The sequence below is a fragment of the Empidonax traillii genome, unplaced genomic scaffold (assembly GCF_003031625.1).
Source record: "Empidonax traillii isolate 1590-97213 ecotype Southwest subspecies unplaced genomic scaffold, ASM303162v1 scaffold389:size961896, whole genome shotgun sequence".
Lineage (NCBI taxonomy): Eukaryota > Metazoa > Chordata > Aves > Passeriformes > Tyrannidae > Empidonax > Empidonax traillii.
Window position 1 is genome coordinate 728,326 of NW_020955582.1, and position 16,359 is coordinate 744,684.

The following is a 16,359-nucleotide window of genomic DNA, read 5'->3' on the forward strand; positions in this document are numbered from 1 at the left end:
GCGTGACAATAAGTGGCTAAGTGAGGACCGGGGAACGCTTAAGCCGCACTGCTGCCAAATACGGTGTGACGGTCTCAGACACAGTAAAACCTTGCTAAAGGACAAATCCTAATCCACACTGCTGACAAAACAACAGCCATGGAAACTGTAGAGCTGCAATTTCACCATGAACAGAAGTAGCCAAGAGGTCTCTGCAGCATCGCACCTTCAGTGCCTCCATCTTCTCCCTGCCTTCCTTTGGCTATCAGCCGGTTCCTTTACGCTGCCTCTGGTACACATTAGAGCCTTCTCAGACTTACTCAATGCTAATCCAGCAGAAAACATTCCATATGTTTTGACTAGGTTATTAGCTTGTTGTTAGTATGGAAATTAAACAAGGTAAGAAACAGAGGAAGGACCCTCTCTCTCCTATGGCACTGAGATGTTAGGTCAGCTCGGTGTCTCATGGAATCACATTATGAAATTGAGAAGCAACCTTCACAGAGGCTAAACACTTCTCATGCTACCCTCTTTTCTGAGTGAAATGTAGACGTCAGCTAGCTTTGACTAGCCTTGTATTTTCAAAAAGAAAAAATTTAAACAGGAAATACAGCCCTATTTAGCCCTCCACAAGGAATTATATTCCCAAACTGAAACTACAGTAGTAATATGTTCTCACCTAAAAAGAGGACAAGTAATGAAAACATCATACATCACATAAATCACTTATGTTTTGAGAGAGCCTTAGCAACACTCAGATGCTACAACAGTAAAAGTTTAGTTTATTCAGAATAGAGTTAACCATCCCACTCTGCTCCAACCTTTCCACTTGAAATCAAGACTGAGAGGAACTACAATTACTTGAGAAGTAAGTCTACGTCTAGACAAATCAAGAGTGGATATTTCAAGCTAAAAAATACCATTTATTTAAAATAATTTTCTGCTTCTACCTAATTTAAAGTGGTGCTAATTTTAAATAGCCTATCCTATGCTAGAACCTTCTAAATAAGTACATGTACTCATATCCACACTCCCAAACTATCTGTGCATCTCTGGGACTTCTCTGGCTGCAGTACACAGGTTCTGCACGTGGCTTACAGAGAATGAAAACTAGAAGTCTCAGAAACAAGTCTTACTTCTTGACATATATCAAACACCAGCAACTATTTTTACAGTGAAGACCATGGCAAACCTTTACTACTGAAAACAAAAATGACAACTGAAGCAATTGTATAGTTGGAAAGTAGAAGCTATGTGCTGACTTTTGTCACTAGAAGTTACTAGAGACCAAAACAGCAGAGCTGAACAGTTAGTCACTTACTGGAAATACTACTAGATTTTTTTTAAATTTCTGTGGGGTAAACTTTAGTAAAAAAGACTTTGCAGCATAACTATAAAACAGACATAGTAAGTTCTTCTAGCCTTCCAGGGCAGAGGGTCAGAAGCTTTGGCTGTACTACAGATTTTCTCTTTTGATTCTGGTTTTTACATATCAGTCTGTACATTTTATTATTCTATTTCTCTTAAATAGGACTCAAAATTCATGTACCTCTCCCATTTGCTGTTCAAAAATTTGATGGGCCATTTCCTCTATGGTTGCCATGATCTTTAATCACCAGAATTTCCTGTCAAAGAAAGGAAAGAAGATGCTTAACATCTGTACTCTCAAAAGTAAAAATATCTTGGGGAAAACACAGGTCACAGAAGTGCATTTACAGTTTTCTGAAGATGACATCCCTGCAGAATTAAAAGTTTGATTAAACTATAAAAGTAATAATCTATTTTCTATTTGTTTTATTCATAGATACTTCCTATTTTTTAATTCTGCTTTCCCAAAGAGCAACAATATAATAAAATCCCTGTGAGAACAGAAGCCTATTACTGACCATGACATCTGCAGGGACATATTTAACATCTTAAAAAACTGGAACACAGACAGTTTTGTTAATGCAAATCGAGAGGGGCAAGCCTAACTTCTTCTGAAGTTATACTGGGTTTTTAGTATTAATAGGAGTGCCTGAAGGTTGATTTTGTAACTAATAGGAAACACTACTTGGGATGCAGAAAATATATATTTTTTTAAAAAAGATGCTGTTTTGTTATCAATACTGTAGCTACAGCACATACTCTAATCTTCGTAAGAAGAATTTTGTACGGTTTAACAGACACTATTACATTAATTAAAGGACTCAGATGTGAGCCTTATTTATTTGCGTATTGTTATACAACTACTCACCAGGCAGTACTTAAAAGGAACATGCACAAACTATGCAGCACCAAATAAACACTTAATTTTACTGACAAAAGCTGTATTAACAGCACTGCAATACCTACTTCTTATACGAATAAAGTACTCTTACACTAATACAGCTAGTGGGTTTACACTCTTTAACTTTGCTAGAACTTCTCGGAACTACATCCTACCCCAGTGATCTCCAAACTTCCCCAATCAGCCATGCAAATATAAAAGTTAACTCATTTTGAAGCTGATTCTGCTCTTACAATTGGAAAGAGAAATCTGCTTTGACTAGGCAAGAACTGCAGGACTCGGAGGTGTGCACAGTGGGGAAATACAGAAATATTTTGGCACTGTAGACTGTTCTTAACCACTCACTAGCATGCTGCATCAATAGTTAAATTAAGACAAAAGATGAGAGGCATGCACATAAAAAAGTATGAGACTGAAGCTTATGCTGAAAAGCATTATCTCCTAAGAAGATCTAACAAGTGTCAGCATCCTTGCAGGAGCATTCTATTAACCCACTTCTGCATCCACTGAGCTGCAGCACAATCACTATTCAAAGAGCACTCTACAATTTCAAGACAGGCAATGTGTTTTATCAATGTTTTCTTATTTTAAATAAAATACTAGCAACAACATATTGCACCGCTAACACACACAGTGTCAGAAATCAGTACTATTTCATTACCAAAAAAAATAGAACAAAGAAAGATTTAATGTCTTAAAAGAAAATTACAGAACTATTTAGTGGGAAACACACCTTTGGGCAAGACAGATATATTTTTTGCAGAGTTATTTCAAAGGAAGACCTTACTGCTTCATAACAATTTGACATACCAGAAATATTGTGCATACCATAATTCTTCAAAAAATTAAGAGTAAACTAAGCAAAATGCTGACATTCTAGTCCAGTCTCAGAGCTGATCCCGTTTTGGGTGGAGTTTTGGACTAGAGATGTCACCTGGAATATTGTACAGCTCAAAGATGTACTACTTTCTTGGCTACAGAAACAACAGCTTGCAATTGTAATTGCTCGCAATTACAAAAAATCGCCTATTTTTTTAAAATTAGTTTGAGGTGCAAAATCTTTTGACTGCCTCCATATAGGTCTATTGTGCAGATATTTTCCAGGACACAATAAACAATTATCTACTTTTAAAGTTGTATTTCACTATGTGTCTAGTTTAAAGAACTATGCACAAGAAAGCAGTTCCCTTTTGTCAGCCTTTTGAGACAGCAATAACATCTTCCATTTTGCAATTAGTCTCTAGCACTTTCTACATTACTTTCCGGAAAGAAACTAGACAACCTATTATTTTCCCATCAGAAAAGCCTGTAAAAAAGCACGAATATGACCTTCTCAATTTTAGCCATATTTACCAACAGAGCCTACAGCTTTACTTTCATTTACAGCTTTGCCTTCACTTCATGCTTTTCTAAAACTCCTGCAGAATTAAAATATTCCAACAAGAATACTTAATACTAATTATTACTGCTATAGCTGTGTTGCATTAGCTCAGCAGCAAATGGAAATTAACAGTACCATACAGTGAAAAGTTGAATTCACTGCTTGTCTAGTGAAAGCTACAGTCAAACACTGAACTTGCACAGGAGGCAAAATCAGGAAAAGTACTTTTACAGAAATGGACTCAGACATCAATAATAATAATAATAATAATAATAATAATAATAATAATAATAAAAATTCTTACTTATATCTGTGGCACTGCAAAATGATGATTAAAGATCCTCTTTAATGTTCTCTGTCATACAATTACTTCAAATTAGCATAGTAACACATTAATATTTTGACCCCCAAGTCAGTAAATGAAAGAAGGAGGTACCTAATTTCTCCAAGCCTCCATAATTAGTTTGTCTACAGTCTTAACAAGGAGTAAAGGTCTTTTCTTTTTAACTGAGTCACTGCTACCTTATTCAAAACAATTCTGTCACCAAAATGGCCAGCCTGATCTGCCTCTCGGCCTGAGCTTTCAATATCTCTCCCTGCTCCCACTACTGATACAACTGTGACTTTGCAGCCAACAGCAAAGTGTTATTTTTGTCAGTGTTAGTTCTCAGCCCAAGGAATGACTTGCCCTTGCTACATTTCCCTGCAAATGCTACTGCTGCACCACTGGTGGAGGGGAACTGTAGGTCACACCTTTCCACAGCAGCTGCAATTTCCATCATCTTAAGCCATCTGAAGCCTCCACAGCTCTGAAATTTGTTACGAGATGAGCCCTGAAGCTTAGACACACTTATTTTTAGATCTTACAGACAAACCTGCTGAAGAAATAAGGAAGGAAAAAAAAGCAACGTACAGTCACAGGTGAAGTGGCCTAGCACAGACTTCTGGTCCATAAGCTGAAGTACTCTACACCTTGGAGACTGGCATGGATCTATCTTCTTGCTTCACTATTTCTAGAAAGGGTATTATTTTCCAATTATGAGAAATGTAAGTCAAACCTACTTGAAAATAGCGAGGAAGACAGTGCAGTTGCAGCAGCTTCACACACATGAGCTTACTTACAGCTAAACTTTGTATTGTCTAATAGAAACACTCTTCAGCACAGACTTTTCAACTTTTCAGCCTTAGTAGTTAGTCCTCTAGCAGATAGGCACTGAACTTTTCAAGTCCTAACACAGAACTAAATGGTATCTCATCTTTGAGATGCTGAACTTTATGCTCTTGAGCTTGGAATTTGTGTTCTTTGCCAAACTGCCAAATCCTCATCAAGAGCATAGGTAGAATTTGTACTGGTTATGGCAGAATTCTGCTTTGGTGCTGACACCTCTCTGCAACAAGATCTCTCTCTTGTGAGCAAGACAAATACTTATGAGAGCAGGTATTTTTACATTATTAATTCAGGGTTATCAAACAGCAACAATAAAATACTGAAAATACTAAGGTCTCTCAAATCCAGAACTGGTCATAAGCATCCTTTATTCTTAGAAGCAATGCAATTATATCCTAGTTTTACTGCTAAGAGCAGTGGAAGTGGTTCTCTAAAAGAGATTCCCTGACTTGATGCTGTATTTTTCCAGGAATCCCAAATTAGAGATGTGAAAACAGCAGGAAAGCATTTAGAACAGAATGGTGTGTTGTCCAGTCACAATGTTCAGGATTTACTCAGTTGTAGCAATACAGCCTAAATACTCCCAAAATAAATGAAATTAAAGAAAACGCAAAGGGCAGTGGAAAGCAAATCCTCTGACAAACTGTTAAGCAGCAAACAGCTTTGAAGGTGATGCTGTGAAATAAAAACCTAATGAAATTACAATGGACTTTGAAAGTCTGACTAGATTAATAGTCCCTAAATAAGTGATGTTCCTACCCTTCCCCAATCAGAAAAAATTTATTGGTCAAAAGGATTTTCTTTGAAATGTGATTCTTAGAAGTAAAAAAGAGAAATCTGTGTTCACAGAGGTTTTCAAACCCAAGTATTTCTGAACTTGAATTCACGAGCTATGAGCTTCAAGTATGACTCTCATACATCTCAATCCTGTTAAGACACAGGAACCTTAAACAAAACTGCTCATCCAATTACTCTGTTCTGCTAGTTAGTTCATCCTGCAGCTCAGAGGCACACTTCTACAGCGTAGTCTCAGTAAGAAACAGAAGACTGACCTTCAGAATCAAGGTATGTGCTTTAAGGAATTACTCTGTACCTGCCAGTTAGTTCTCCTAAACCAGATGTGACTGCCCTCACAGACAAGATGTATTTCAACTCAGCTTGAAAGTGATTCAAACTGACGTGTTCTACCTTGGAGTGATGCAGTGAAGGAATACGTATGTATTCAACTGTGATGCACCAGTCACAGGGAAACTAACTCTCAGAGAGGCATAAACCATTACAAGTGAATTTCTGAGTTTTATTTAGAAGGGAACTCTGCTTCTCATTTGAACTAGACTTGCGTGAACACGGGACTTCAAGTATACAAACAAGACTGAGCTCTTACAGTGAAGAGGAACCTAGAGAAAAGGTTGAACCTCTCCTATCTCTTCATGCTGTCTGGAATAAGCACAAAGAAATTCAATCTCTGGATGCAGAACCAACTGTCAAAGGTGGACAAATCATCTGAGCATGAGCACAAGAGGCATGCACACAATGGAAAGGAACGCACTCGCTGAGTATTATTGACAAGAACTGACATATTAATCACATGATGCTTTATATTTTGATACTTGCAATTTCAATTTGCATAAACATTCAGTAGTAGGTTCTTTTCTGTTGTGGCCTTATTTTAACTTAGTGATATCTAAACACAAAGGTACTAACTGACAAAGCCAGTAACACCAGCAGTCTGTATTAAAACATCTTAATTTAAATCATCTCCAATAAACCATGTGACCTTGCTCTGAAGAGCACATATCACGCTGAAAAAACTTCAATATTTCAATAACAAACTTTTAGGCAGCATTTCATATTGCAGCTCAACTACTGAAATGGAGAGCTGAAAAGCACTCTTATCCCATTTCCCATTTTTGCTTTAACACTTTATCTCTTCTTGCACTGGCATACACTGAGAAGTCAGTTCAAGCAACTAAACTGGAAGAAATCTCTTTCTTAGTTGCAGTGTCAGGGAATAGTTTCAAAGGCAGTTTGAACAAAATTACAGCTCACACCCAGGAAGGATGTCCTGCTCATCCTGACCAAGCTGTGGTGGTTTTGACCATATACTAGGAAAATTCAACTCACTAAAGACTGAATATTCACCTGGCAGAATGCAACAAACATCTGCTAGGTAAGCACACTGACCTGATTTACCCAGCAGTCAGATTCATTCTACCACAGACAAAAGGGAGAACACATTGTTAGAATGCAAGAGAGAGAGGACAACAGGGAAGATTGAGGTAAACCTCCATTTCCATGGTTGGGAAGCTGATAACTCAGTTGAATTGCACAACGAAACCGTACCCTTTGCTTCTGGCCCAGCCAGCTACCCGATGTGGCTCACCCTGGAATCAGACAAGCTCCACAGCCAGCTGTGTGAAGCAGCAAGGCCACCTCTTTGAGGAGCAGCCACGTGCTGTGCCTCTTGCCCTGAGGACAGGGCAGCAGGACAGATCAAAGGGAACTGGCTATCTAAAAATTCTAAGCTAACTTTGGGACAGCTGTAAGAGTTTTGCAGCTCACCTAAGGTATCTACGTTAGACTTCACAGCAGCTATGCTTAATTACTCTTTAGAGATCCCTGCAAGGAATTAAGCAGGAGAAAAATGCTTTAGCTATTTTTCTTCTGTTATGTGAACTTAAAAATTTAGCACATTTTTCATGTTTTTAAAGTTTCTTTCCCTGAGCTACTCCAGCCAACATTCTCAAACGCTGAATTATTTTATATGAAATGATAAATGTATTCTAAACGCAAAGCTACCTGGAACTGAGAAATATTCCTTTAAACCTTTATAATAAACCTTCATTTTCCAGCAAAGACTTAGTAGATGAGGAAAAGTCTGTGGATATTGTCGAGCCAGACTTTAGTAAAGCCTCTGATACAGCATTCTCCTGGACAAGCTGGTTGCTCATGGCTTAGACAGGTACACTGTTCCTTGGGTAGAAAACTGGTTGGATAGCCAGGCCCACAGAGTAGTGGTAATTGGCGCTACATCCAGTTGGCAGCTGGGCAGCAGTGGTGTTCCCCAGGGATCAGTACGGGGGTCAGCCCTGTTTAATATCTTTACTGACAACCTAGAAGAAAGGATTGAGGGCACACTTGGTAAACTGACAGATGTCACTAAGATGGGTAGAAGCGCTGACCTGCTGGAGGGTAGGAAGGCTCTGCAGAGGCCTCTGGACAGGCTGGATCAAGGGGTCAAGGCCTCTGTGGGTTCTCACTGGCTGCCGGCTGAATGTGAGCCAGCAGTGTGTTCAGGTGGCCAAGAAGGCCAAAGGCATCCTGGCCTGTATCAGAAATAGTGTGGCCAGCAGGACTAGAGCTGTGACTGTCTCCTTGGCCATGTACTTGGCCACAGTGATGCCACATCTTGAGTTCTTCCTCCAGTTCAGGGCCCCTCACAAGAAAGATGCTAAGGTGCTGGAGCATGTCCTGAGCTGGTGAACAGTCCAGAGCATGAGTCTGATGAGGAGTGTCTGAGGGAACTGGGGGTGTTTAACCTGGACACAAAGTGGCTCAGGGGGGACCTTACTGCTCTGTACCTAAAAGGAGATTGTAGCCAGGTGGGGAGCAAGCTGCTTCTCTCAAATAACAAGGGACAAGACAAGAGGAAACAGCCTCAAGTTTAGACTGGACATTAGGAAAAGTGTCTTCACTAAAAGGGTGGACAAGCATGGGAACAGGCTGCCCAGGGAAGGTGAAATCACCATCCCTGAAGTGTTCAAAAGTCACGTGGCTGTGGCACCTAGGGATATGGTTTAACGGTAAACACGATCGTGATGGGTTAACAGTTGGACACAATGTTTGAGGGTTTTTTAACCTTAATGATTCTGACTTTAACTATCATCACAGTCTGAGTTTTGATCTTCAATAATTAGAAATGATCTTCAAGGTGTTGTTATCTAATTAAATCTTCCTGGTTTCAGAAATATTTTGTCAAAACCATGCCACACACCTTCAAAGCACACATTAGGTAATATATGAGGAATGTTTATTGCTAGTACAGTAAAGAAGTAGATTGAGTGAAATAACTGATAGTTTCTTCCTTGAGAATGCTCCATTCTCCTTTCAAAGGCGATAAACCAAAAACTTTATCCAGATGCTTAAGACTGCTACTCATATTTGTATTTCCTTTCTAAAGTTATCTAAAACATTGAAAGGATGAGAGCTGGAATTCTAAAAGAGAGTAGAGAACATAACATGAAAAAAATGGCACATACATTAAGGCTCTTCTTTATAATGTCCAAGAACTGTAATATACTATTACTACAAGAGAGAAAGGAGAGCCAGAGCTCCTGCCAATACATCAAGGACTATGTTGTTTACAAACATTGTCCAAATAATTTTTACTTCATTTATCTCTCCCTTTGAATACCTTGCAAAAATTTACTTCACTCAGTTTCAACATGCAAGTCTTTAGTTGCTTATAACTAAAGTAGTTCTTAATTGCCCTACTGGTTTCCCTGTTTCACATCAGACTTAAGATTCTTTGCCTTTACTTTTACCACAAAGTTTCTGAAAAACGAAGTGGTAAGAAATGCTTTGTCCCATGGCCATTTAGCCAGTGATACTGTCATGGCTTAAGGTATTGAAGATCTACCACTAATATTTGAAACAATGTAAAACTACAAAAGAGATATTAAGTTTCTTACATTTCCCTTAAGAGATATGTTGCTGAAAACTATGTCAAATCAACAACATTTAAGACTGTCAACATGATTAGATCACTGCTTCTGCAAATGTCCATTACATTCTGGTTCTGTACTCTTGTACTCTCCCTTTGTCTGTAATGATCCCTTTGTGTTTTTTCTCATTAGTGGTAAATTTCTGGGGCCAGGGAAAAATCCCTTTCTTAGAAGATACCCAACAGAGAAAGGCTCTGTTTCTGTTGCTCTAGGTACAGAGTAATACAAATATCAGCATCTGTACTTATACTAATTAGAACTGTTTTACAAGTTTAATCACTGCATTTGTTCTCTATCTGTTACATTTATTTCTTAGGTGTTTTACAGTATTACTTCCACATAATTAAAAAAAAAAAGATTTTTCAAAAACCTTTGAAAAAGAGACAGAATTATATATCCATCTCTTTTCTTTGCAAAACCTCAGTCCCTCCCCCAATCAATTTAATAAGCAGCACTAAAAGCAAGCATTTTGACAAAAGACAGGCACTAGACTTCCTCTATATGCATTTATCGCTTCTCTCTTCAATCTTCAGACTCAAAATGCTACCAAAATCTCTTTCTGTACATAAATCCGACATATCGTTATTTTTTGCCCCTTGTAAATAAATTAGTGAGCCTTCTTGGCAAGAGCCGGAACTATTTTTAAATGCATCATTATCAGTTAGCTCAAACTGGGTGGTGTTGAATCTGGCATCATCAAGTCCAACAGTTTTCCATTGCTATTTTAGATAAGCACTCAATAAAACAACATGTCAGTGGAAAACTTTCATTAGTTTGCACCAACTAAACCACTCCTCTTGACTTATTCCTCAGTTTTTATATGCCAGTTTTCCCAATGTCAAAGTAACTTAGGAAATATCTTTTTAAAGTATTTCTGGCTTACTTCAACTGAAATGGGTCAGGAAATGTTCCCACGAGAGCAGACAGCAGTTTTAAGGGTTGGCAGTCAGAAGCACTAACCTCTCCACTAGTACAGTTATACCCAGAAGACATCAATGTTTAATTCACCCTTCTCCAGGGACAAAAGTTATACAACTTTAATTGTCCCAGTAGGAGGTTCCTACTAATAGGATTTCAAAATATTATACCAGTGTGGACTAAAGGCCTTAAAAGCAGTAGCAGGAAGCATATTTCTTTACGTTTGGATGCTCCACTTGATATAAAGGGTAACATCTCTCATTCTATTACATTACATTGTTGGCATAGCTCCCCCACTATCAAGTACCATGATTGTGATATAAAACTCTTTAAATGAGTAAGAACATCGGTGTGAAGACATAAAATGAGAAAATTCTGTCCAAAGATTCAAAGTTTACTTTGAAAAGAAGTGTCACACCCCTGACCAGTTTTACTGGTACAAAAACAATGCTTGTAAAATTTTAGAAGTTTTAGCTTACCCTGCTGGCACTGTCAAACCAGTCTGACTACCTATGTATAGAATGAACAATGATTCTGGTAATTACTATGTATATATGGATGGAATATGTCTTAATAAAAGGGTCTTTCCTAGATTAAATCCACCTGTTAAACTAACAAAGTTACACAAGTATGTTCTAGATATTTTAGAGGTACAGGCACATTAGCTAGTTATGACTGCAGAAGTTGCTGCGACCTTTACTTTTTTGTTCTTATATCAGTGTGCTGGTTTTGGCTAGGGTAGAGTGAATTTTCTTTACAGTGATTAGTATGGCTGTGTTTTGGATTTGTGCTGAACACAGGGTTGATAATGTCGAGATGTTTTTGTTATTGCTGAGCAGGGCTTACATGAGACAAGACCTTGCCTGCTTTTCATACTGCCGTGCTGGCAAGAAAGTTGGGGTTGCATGGGAGGTTGGGAGGAGACCCAAGGGATATTCCACATCATATGAGATCATGCTCAGTATATAAAAAGGGAGGAAGAAAGAGGAAAAGGGATCACTTGGAGTGACAGCATTTGCTTTCCCAAGTAACCATTACACGTGATGGGGCCCTGCCATCACATCAGATGTTCAGCCATCTCCCTGCCTTAGACATCGTTGAACACCTATACCTGCCCATGGGGAGCAGTGAATTAATTCTTGTTTTGCTATGCTTGTGTGCAGCTTTTGCTTTCCCTATTAAACCATCTTTATCTCAATCCATGAGTTTTCTGGTTTTTATCCTGCCAGTTCTCTCCCCAGACCCGCTGGTGGGGGAGTGAGTAAGCAGCTGCATAGGGCTTGGCGGCTGGCTGGGGTTAAACCAAGACACACAGGACTCAGTCAAATGCAGGAAGATCAACATGGTTTTTTAGGAAAGCTCAAAAGGTTAATATAACAGAAAACTGAAAGAAGAAGTTGTCTTAATCTCCCTCTGTAGTCATACTGCTTCAGTATTGAATGATTTCAACACATATCAAAATGAACTAAGGGTTTCAGTTCAGGTCATCACACTTTGCTTTGTGTGCTCTGTAAAGCTTAAAATGGAAACTAGTCCTCATTTCCATTCTCAAACTCTTCATATACTAATTAAGAATTCTGCATAGCCTGTGCCAAATTTAATAAATTCCTACACATAACTCCTTAACAATTCCTCTATGATTAAATGTGCCTGAGTTAGTGCTTAAAAGAAGTAACAGAACCCCCTAAGATTTCTTTATACTTTGGCGCAGTTTTCTGCAATGTTTTATAGATAATAAATTAAGCCAAGGAATCAAAACACATTTGTGAAATGAATGACGCTACTGAGCTCAGTGCTTCATACAAGAAAAGCTCAATGAACTCAGCGAACTAAATGAGCTATTCTTGGATTATCGTTCTATAAGCCATATTGCTCAAGATGGTAGAACAGTTGGCAGACTTAAAGGAGTAAGACTCTCATTATCAATGAACTAAGGAATATTTATGTGACTCTTGACACCCAGTTAGATACTGTTTTTTAAATTCGCATGAGATCAAGGCTTAGAGTGTGCATATGTAAAAGAGACAGGTTACAGCAGCAAACTGAAGCAGCTAGACCTGCAGGCAAGCAAGGGAAAATGAGATGCTTATAAAAGCATAAGGGAATCATTAAAAGGCACACAGCAATATAGAAAGAGACATTTGTAGGCATGTCTGTACAATTAATTTAAAATCATTGCTCTCACTACTTTTTCATGCAAGCAAGTGCTATAGTGGGAGGAAACACTAGAAAACAGAATTGCTAGGACAAATATTCAGATGACTGATAAGTCATTCTTACAGTTTGGGCCACCAAAGGGATAGTCTCGTTTTTAGGTCTGGGCTTCCATTGCTTACATCATACTATCTCTAGAACCCACCTGAACAGCTTCAGGTGAGCTGATTCAGCTCACCAGCCCCACAAACTGGGAGAGGAAGCAGGAGGAAAGGGAAGAGGGCTGTCTGCAAGCTGAGTCTCCACTCACAGGAGTGCTGGCTACATGCCAGAGCTACGAAAGGAGAGGCATTTAATCAGGTCAAGCTGTCCTGTGTAATGTCAGCCACAGCCTGTATCTCCACCTGAAGCTTGCAAAAGGAAAAAGTAAGGAAAAAAAGCAAACTGGTTCTCTGTACCAGAGCTGAAGCTGCACAACAAACCAAACCAGGAAGTTCATCTGACTGAAGACTTTGCCATTAACTGGATTAGGTTCAGTCAGGTCCATTTTATCGGGCACACACAGATTACACTAACACAACATAGCAAGGGCAAACCCTTCTTTCTGAACACATGGAGGCAGTACATCCTCTACAGTATAATTACAGTATTTCATGAGAGGCAGCCACTGCTGGCTGACAGTTCTGTCCCGCTCTGCATTTGCCTCTGCGGCTGTACAACTGCAAGGTAAGATCATCTTCAGACTTTATTCACCCAGCACCTTACAACTGTTACACATAACAAAGGAAAAGCAGGTAGAAGCAGAACAAAGATCACTTCTTTTTGGGGAAAAGCCCGTAATGTTACATCAGCTTATCTATAGTGCCAAATTGGCCATGCAGGTGTTATGCAAGATGACCACTTGGAGTACTCCCTGAACTACAGCCACAGACAAGGTAGTCGATACCTGAAGGAAGATTATGGAAATCAGCAAACCTCTTCAACTACTAATAGTAACACAACCCTTACAACTTGCACATATTCATATCTGTGGAAACTTCCTTCAGATGAAAAAAACCCACCACAACAAAACTGAGTTTCATTTGCATCCTTCCGGTAAAACACTGTTGACACTGTTTCATGTAAAATATGCTGGGTGATGAACAGATTGAGAGCAGCCCTGCAGAGAAGGACTTGTGGGTGCTGTTGGATGAGAGGCTGGACATGACCCACCAATGTGCACCTGCAGCCTAGAAAAGCCAATTGTGTCCTGGGCTGGATCAAAAACAGCGTGGCCAGCAGGATGAGGGAGGGGATTGTGTCCCTCTGCTCTGCTGAGATCCCACCTGGAGTGCTGCATCCAGCTCTAAGGGTCCCAAGCACACTGACCTGTTGGAGCGAGTTCAGAGGAGGGCCACCGAGTTGATTCGAGGGATGGAGCACCTCTCCAGTGAGGAAAGGCTGACAGAATTGGGATTGTTCAGTCTGGAGGAAAGAGATTTCAGGGTGATCTCCTTCCAGTACCTGAAGGGAACCTACAGGAAAGGAGAGAGACTTTCCAAGGATATGTAGTGACAGGACAACTGGTAATGGCTTTAAACTGAGAGTAGGTTTAGATTAGATATTAGGATGAAGTTCTTTACTGTGAAGGTGATGAGACACTGGAACAGATTGCCCAGAGAAGCTGTGGATGCCCCATCCCTGGAAATGTTCAGTGCCAGGTCAGATGGAGCTCTGAGGAACATGGTCTAGTGGAAGATGCCCCTGCCCATTGCAGAACATTTGGAACTAGATGATCTTTAAGGTTTCCTTCGAACCAAAGTCATTCTATGATTCCCCATTTTTTTAATTTGTTATCAACTCCACAGGATTCAATTTTGTTAGAGGTGGCGTGGTTTTTTTGTCTGTAGGGATTTTTGTTGGGTTTGGCTTTTTTTTTTTAATTTCTGTAAATGTGTGAAAAACACTGCAAAAAACCTTCAGATTAAGTCAGTGATGAGCGAAGCCATTAGTCATGTTGACACTTACACTGTTCTGCTAATACTTCAAAGGAAGTATATTGCCAAAACAAATGGGGCAGTTCTCACACCACAAAGTTACTGCTAAGTTATAAAGAGCAACCTCAACCTCTTTGGAATGAAATAACGATTAATTAGAGAAAATATGACAATAGCAGAGGGTTTGGCTTTAGCTTTTTAGTGATTTACGTTTTTCAAGTTTCCAGTTTAACTGCCTACAAAGGCAGACAAATACTGGCTCACTATCAAGTTGAACAAGAAGTAATCTAAGTTAAACAAGTCTGAACAGAGTTTTAAAGAAGGCCTGGCAAAGTCAACAAAATTAATCTAAATATTGATATAGAAAGGTAGTTCCTACACCGTGATTTTCAGGAAGGAATGTATTTCCTTAAAAAACCCACAGCATTGCATCATAAGATACACAGGACTTGCTCAGAAAGCTCATGCCATCTTCCATTCTCAGAGAACTGGAATTTTAACAAGTTTGATTTTTCCAAAAAAGAAATACTTTGTTGATTGCAGATTTTGGTGACCAATGCAATAATCTCTAGAATTAAAAGCTGCTGACTGAAGGGTAAAAATATGAACAGGTCTGAATCCACAAAAGTAAGAATTCAATTAACTGTACCTTTGCAGTTTTATCCATAAAATTCGACTGATAAAATTTTGGTTTGCAGCAGCTTACCTTATGCTGATAATGTACACACACAAGTCTAAAGTGCTAAAAGCAGCGTGAAACAGCACTGAGAGGAAAAAAAAAAAGTAAAAGCTTTGCCAGAAAGTATCCTAGGTACAGTTTAGTGTCCTGGTCACTGTTGGGTTGCATGCTGCAGCCTGTATGTGACAAAAAAGCACACAGCTGTGCCAGTCATAGCCTGTGGCCTCTGCACTCACCCCAGCAGTTTATGCTCCTTCCCAGGGGATGTTAACATCCCAACAAGTCTGAGAGCTCCCTGACCTGCATCAGCCAAAATAACTCAGGGTAGCGAAGGTTTCTATTGAAACTGCTTAAGCCAGGCTGGCTGCTGCAGCAGGAAAGACACAACCCCCCTCTACCAGCTGCAGCACTGCCAGCTGAGATCCACACTCTGTCCTCCAGCAGAACAAACCTGCACAGGTTAGCACTGCAATGCCACTCTATTTCTTATACACAGTTAAGCTCCCTTATTTAAGCAAGGAGTACTGCTTTTTTTCAGCTTTTTGACCCAAACATTGGACACGGCTTACTTTATTTAGGGAGACTGCTTTCCATCCCAAACTCTAGGGAAATTCCAGCAATTTCACTGACTGCAAAAACTTTATTGCATAATATAAAGAGTAGACAATAAATCAAAAAAATTGAGTAAAAACATAGGGAACAAACTAATTTTAGTATTGTAAATTCTGGATTTCACATTACAGATGAAAGCCAGTTTTCACTGGACTAGCACATTAGCTGTAAGCATTCTGTAGCTGTATTTCACACATGAACTATTTAACTGCATGCTACAGTATCAGTGGGGTTTTGTTTGGTTTCGGATCCCTGTGGACCCATCTGCCCTCCCTCCCCCCCTTTTCAACAGAATACAATAAGGAAATAGTTGTAATGGCCAGTCTCTTCGCGAACGAAGAACCGGGGAAGGTCTTTCCACCTTCCAGCCTGCGCATTGGATTTTTTAGGTGAGACACAGTGTGCGCGGAACTGAGCCCACCCTTTAATCCTGAGGTTCATCTGCCGGGGCCAAGCACGCTTGGACGGTGGCAGCGAGGTCCTCAGGACGTAGATGGAT

The 16,359-nt window shown here is 39.5% G+C and overlaps 1 protein-coding gene across 5 annotated transcripts in view; it reads right to left on the reverse strand.

The window, feature by feature from the left end:
- The window catches only part of NR2C1 (nuclear receptor subfamily 2 group C member 1), a 51,415-nt gene that overhangs the window by 32,400 nt on the left and 2,656 nt on the right, over positions 1 to 16,359 (reverse strand). For 2 of the 5 annotated variants that reach the window (XM_027893468.1, XM_027893465.1), the window contains exon 2: positions 1,529 to 1,604. The exons of 2 other annotated variants lie outside the window; for them this stretch is intronic. In XM_027893468.1, coding sequence (XP_027749269.1) covers positions 1,529 to 1,582 — 54 coding nt within the window. In that variant the 5' untranslated portion in view covers positions 1,583 to 1,604. Of the gene's footprint in view, positions 1 to 1,528; positions 1,605 to 4,331; positions 5,294 to 16,359 lie in introns of those variants that run through there. One more of the 5 variants, XM_027893466.1, reaches the window with a different exon arrangement.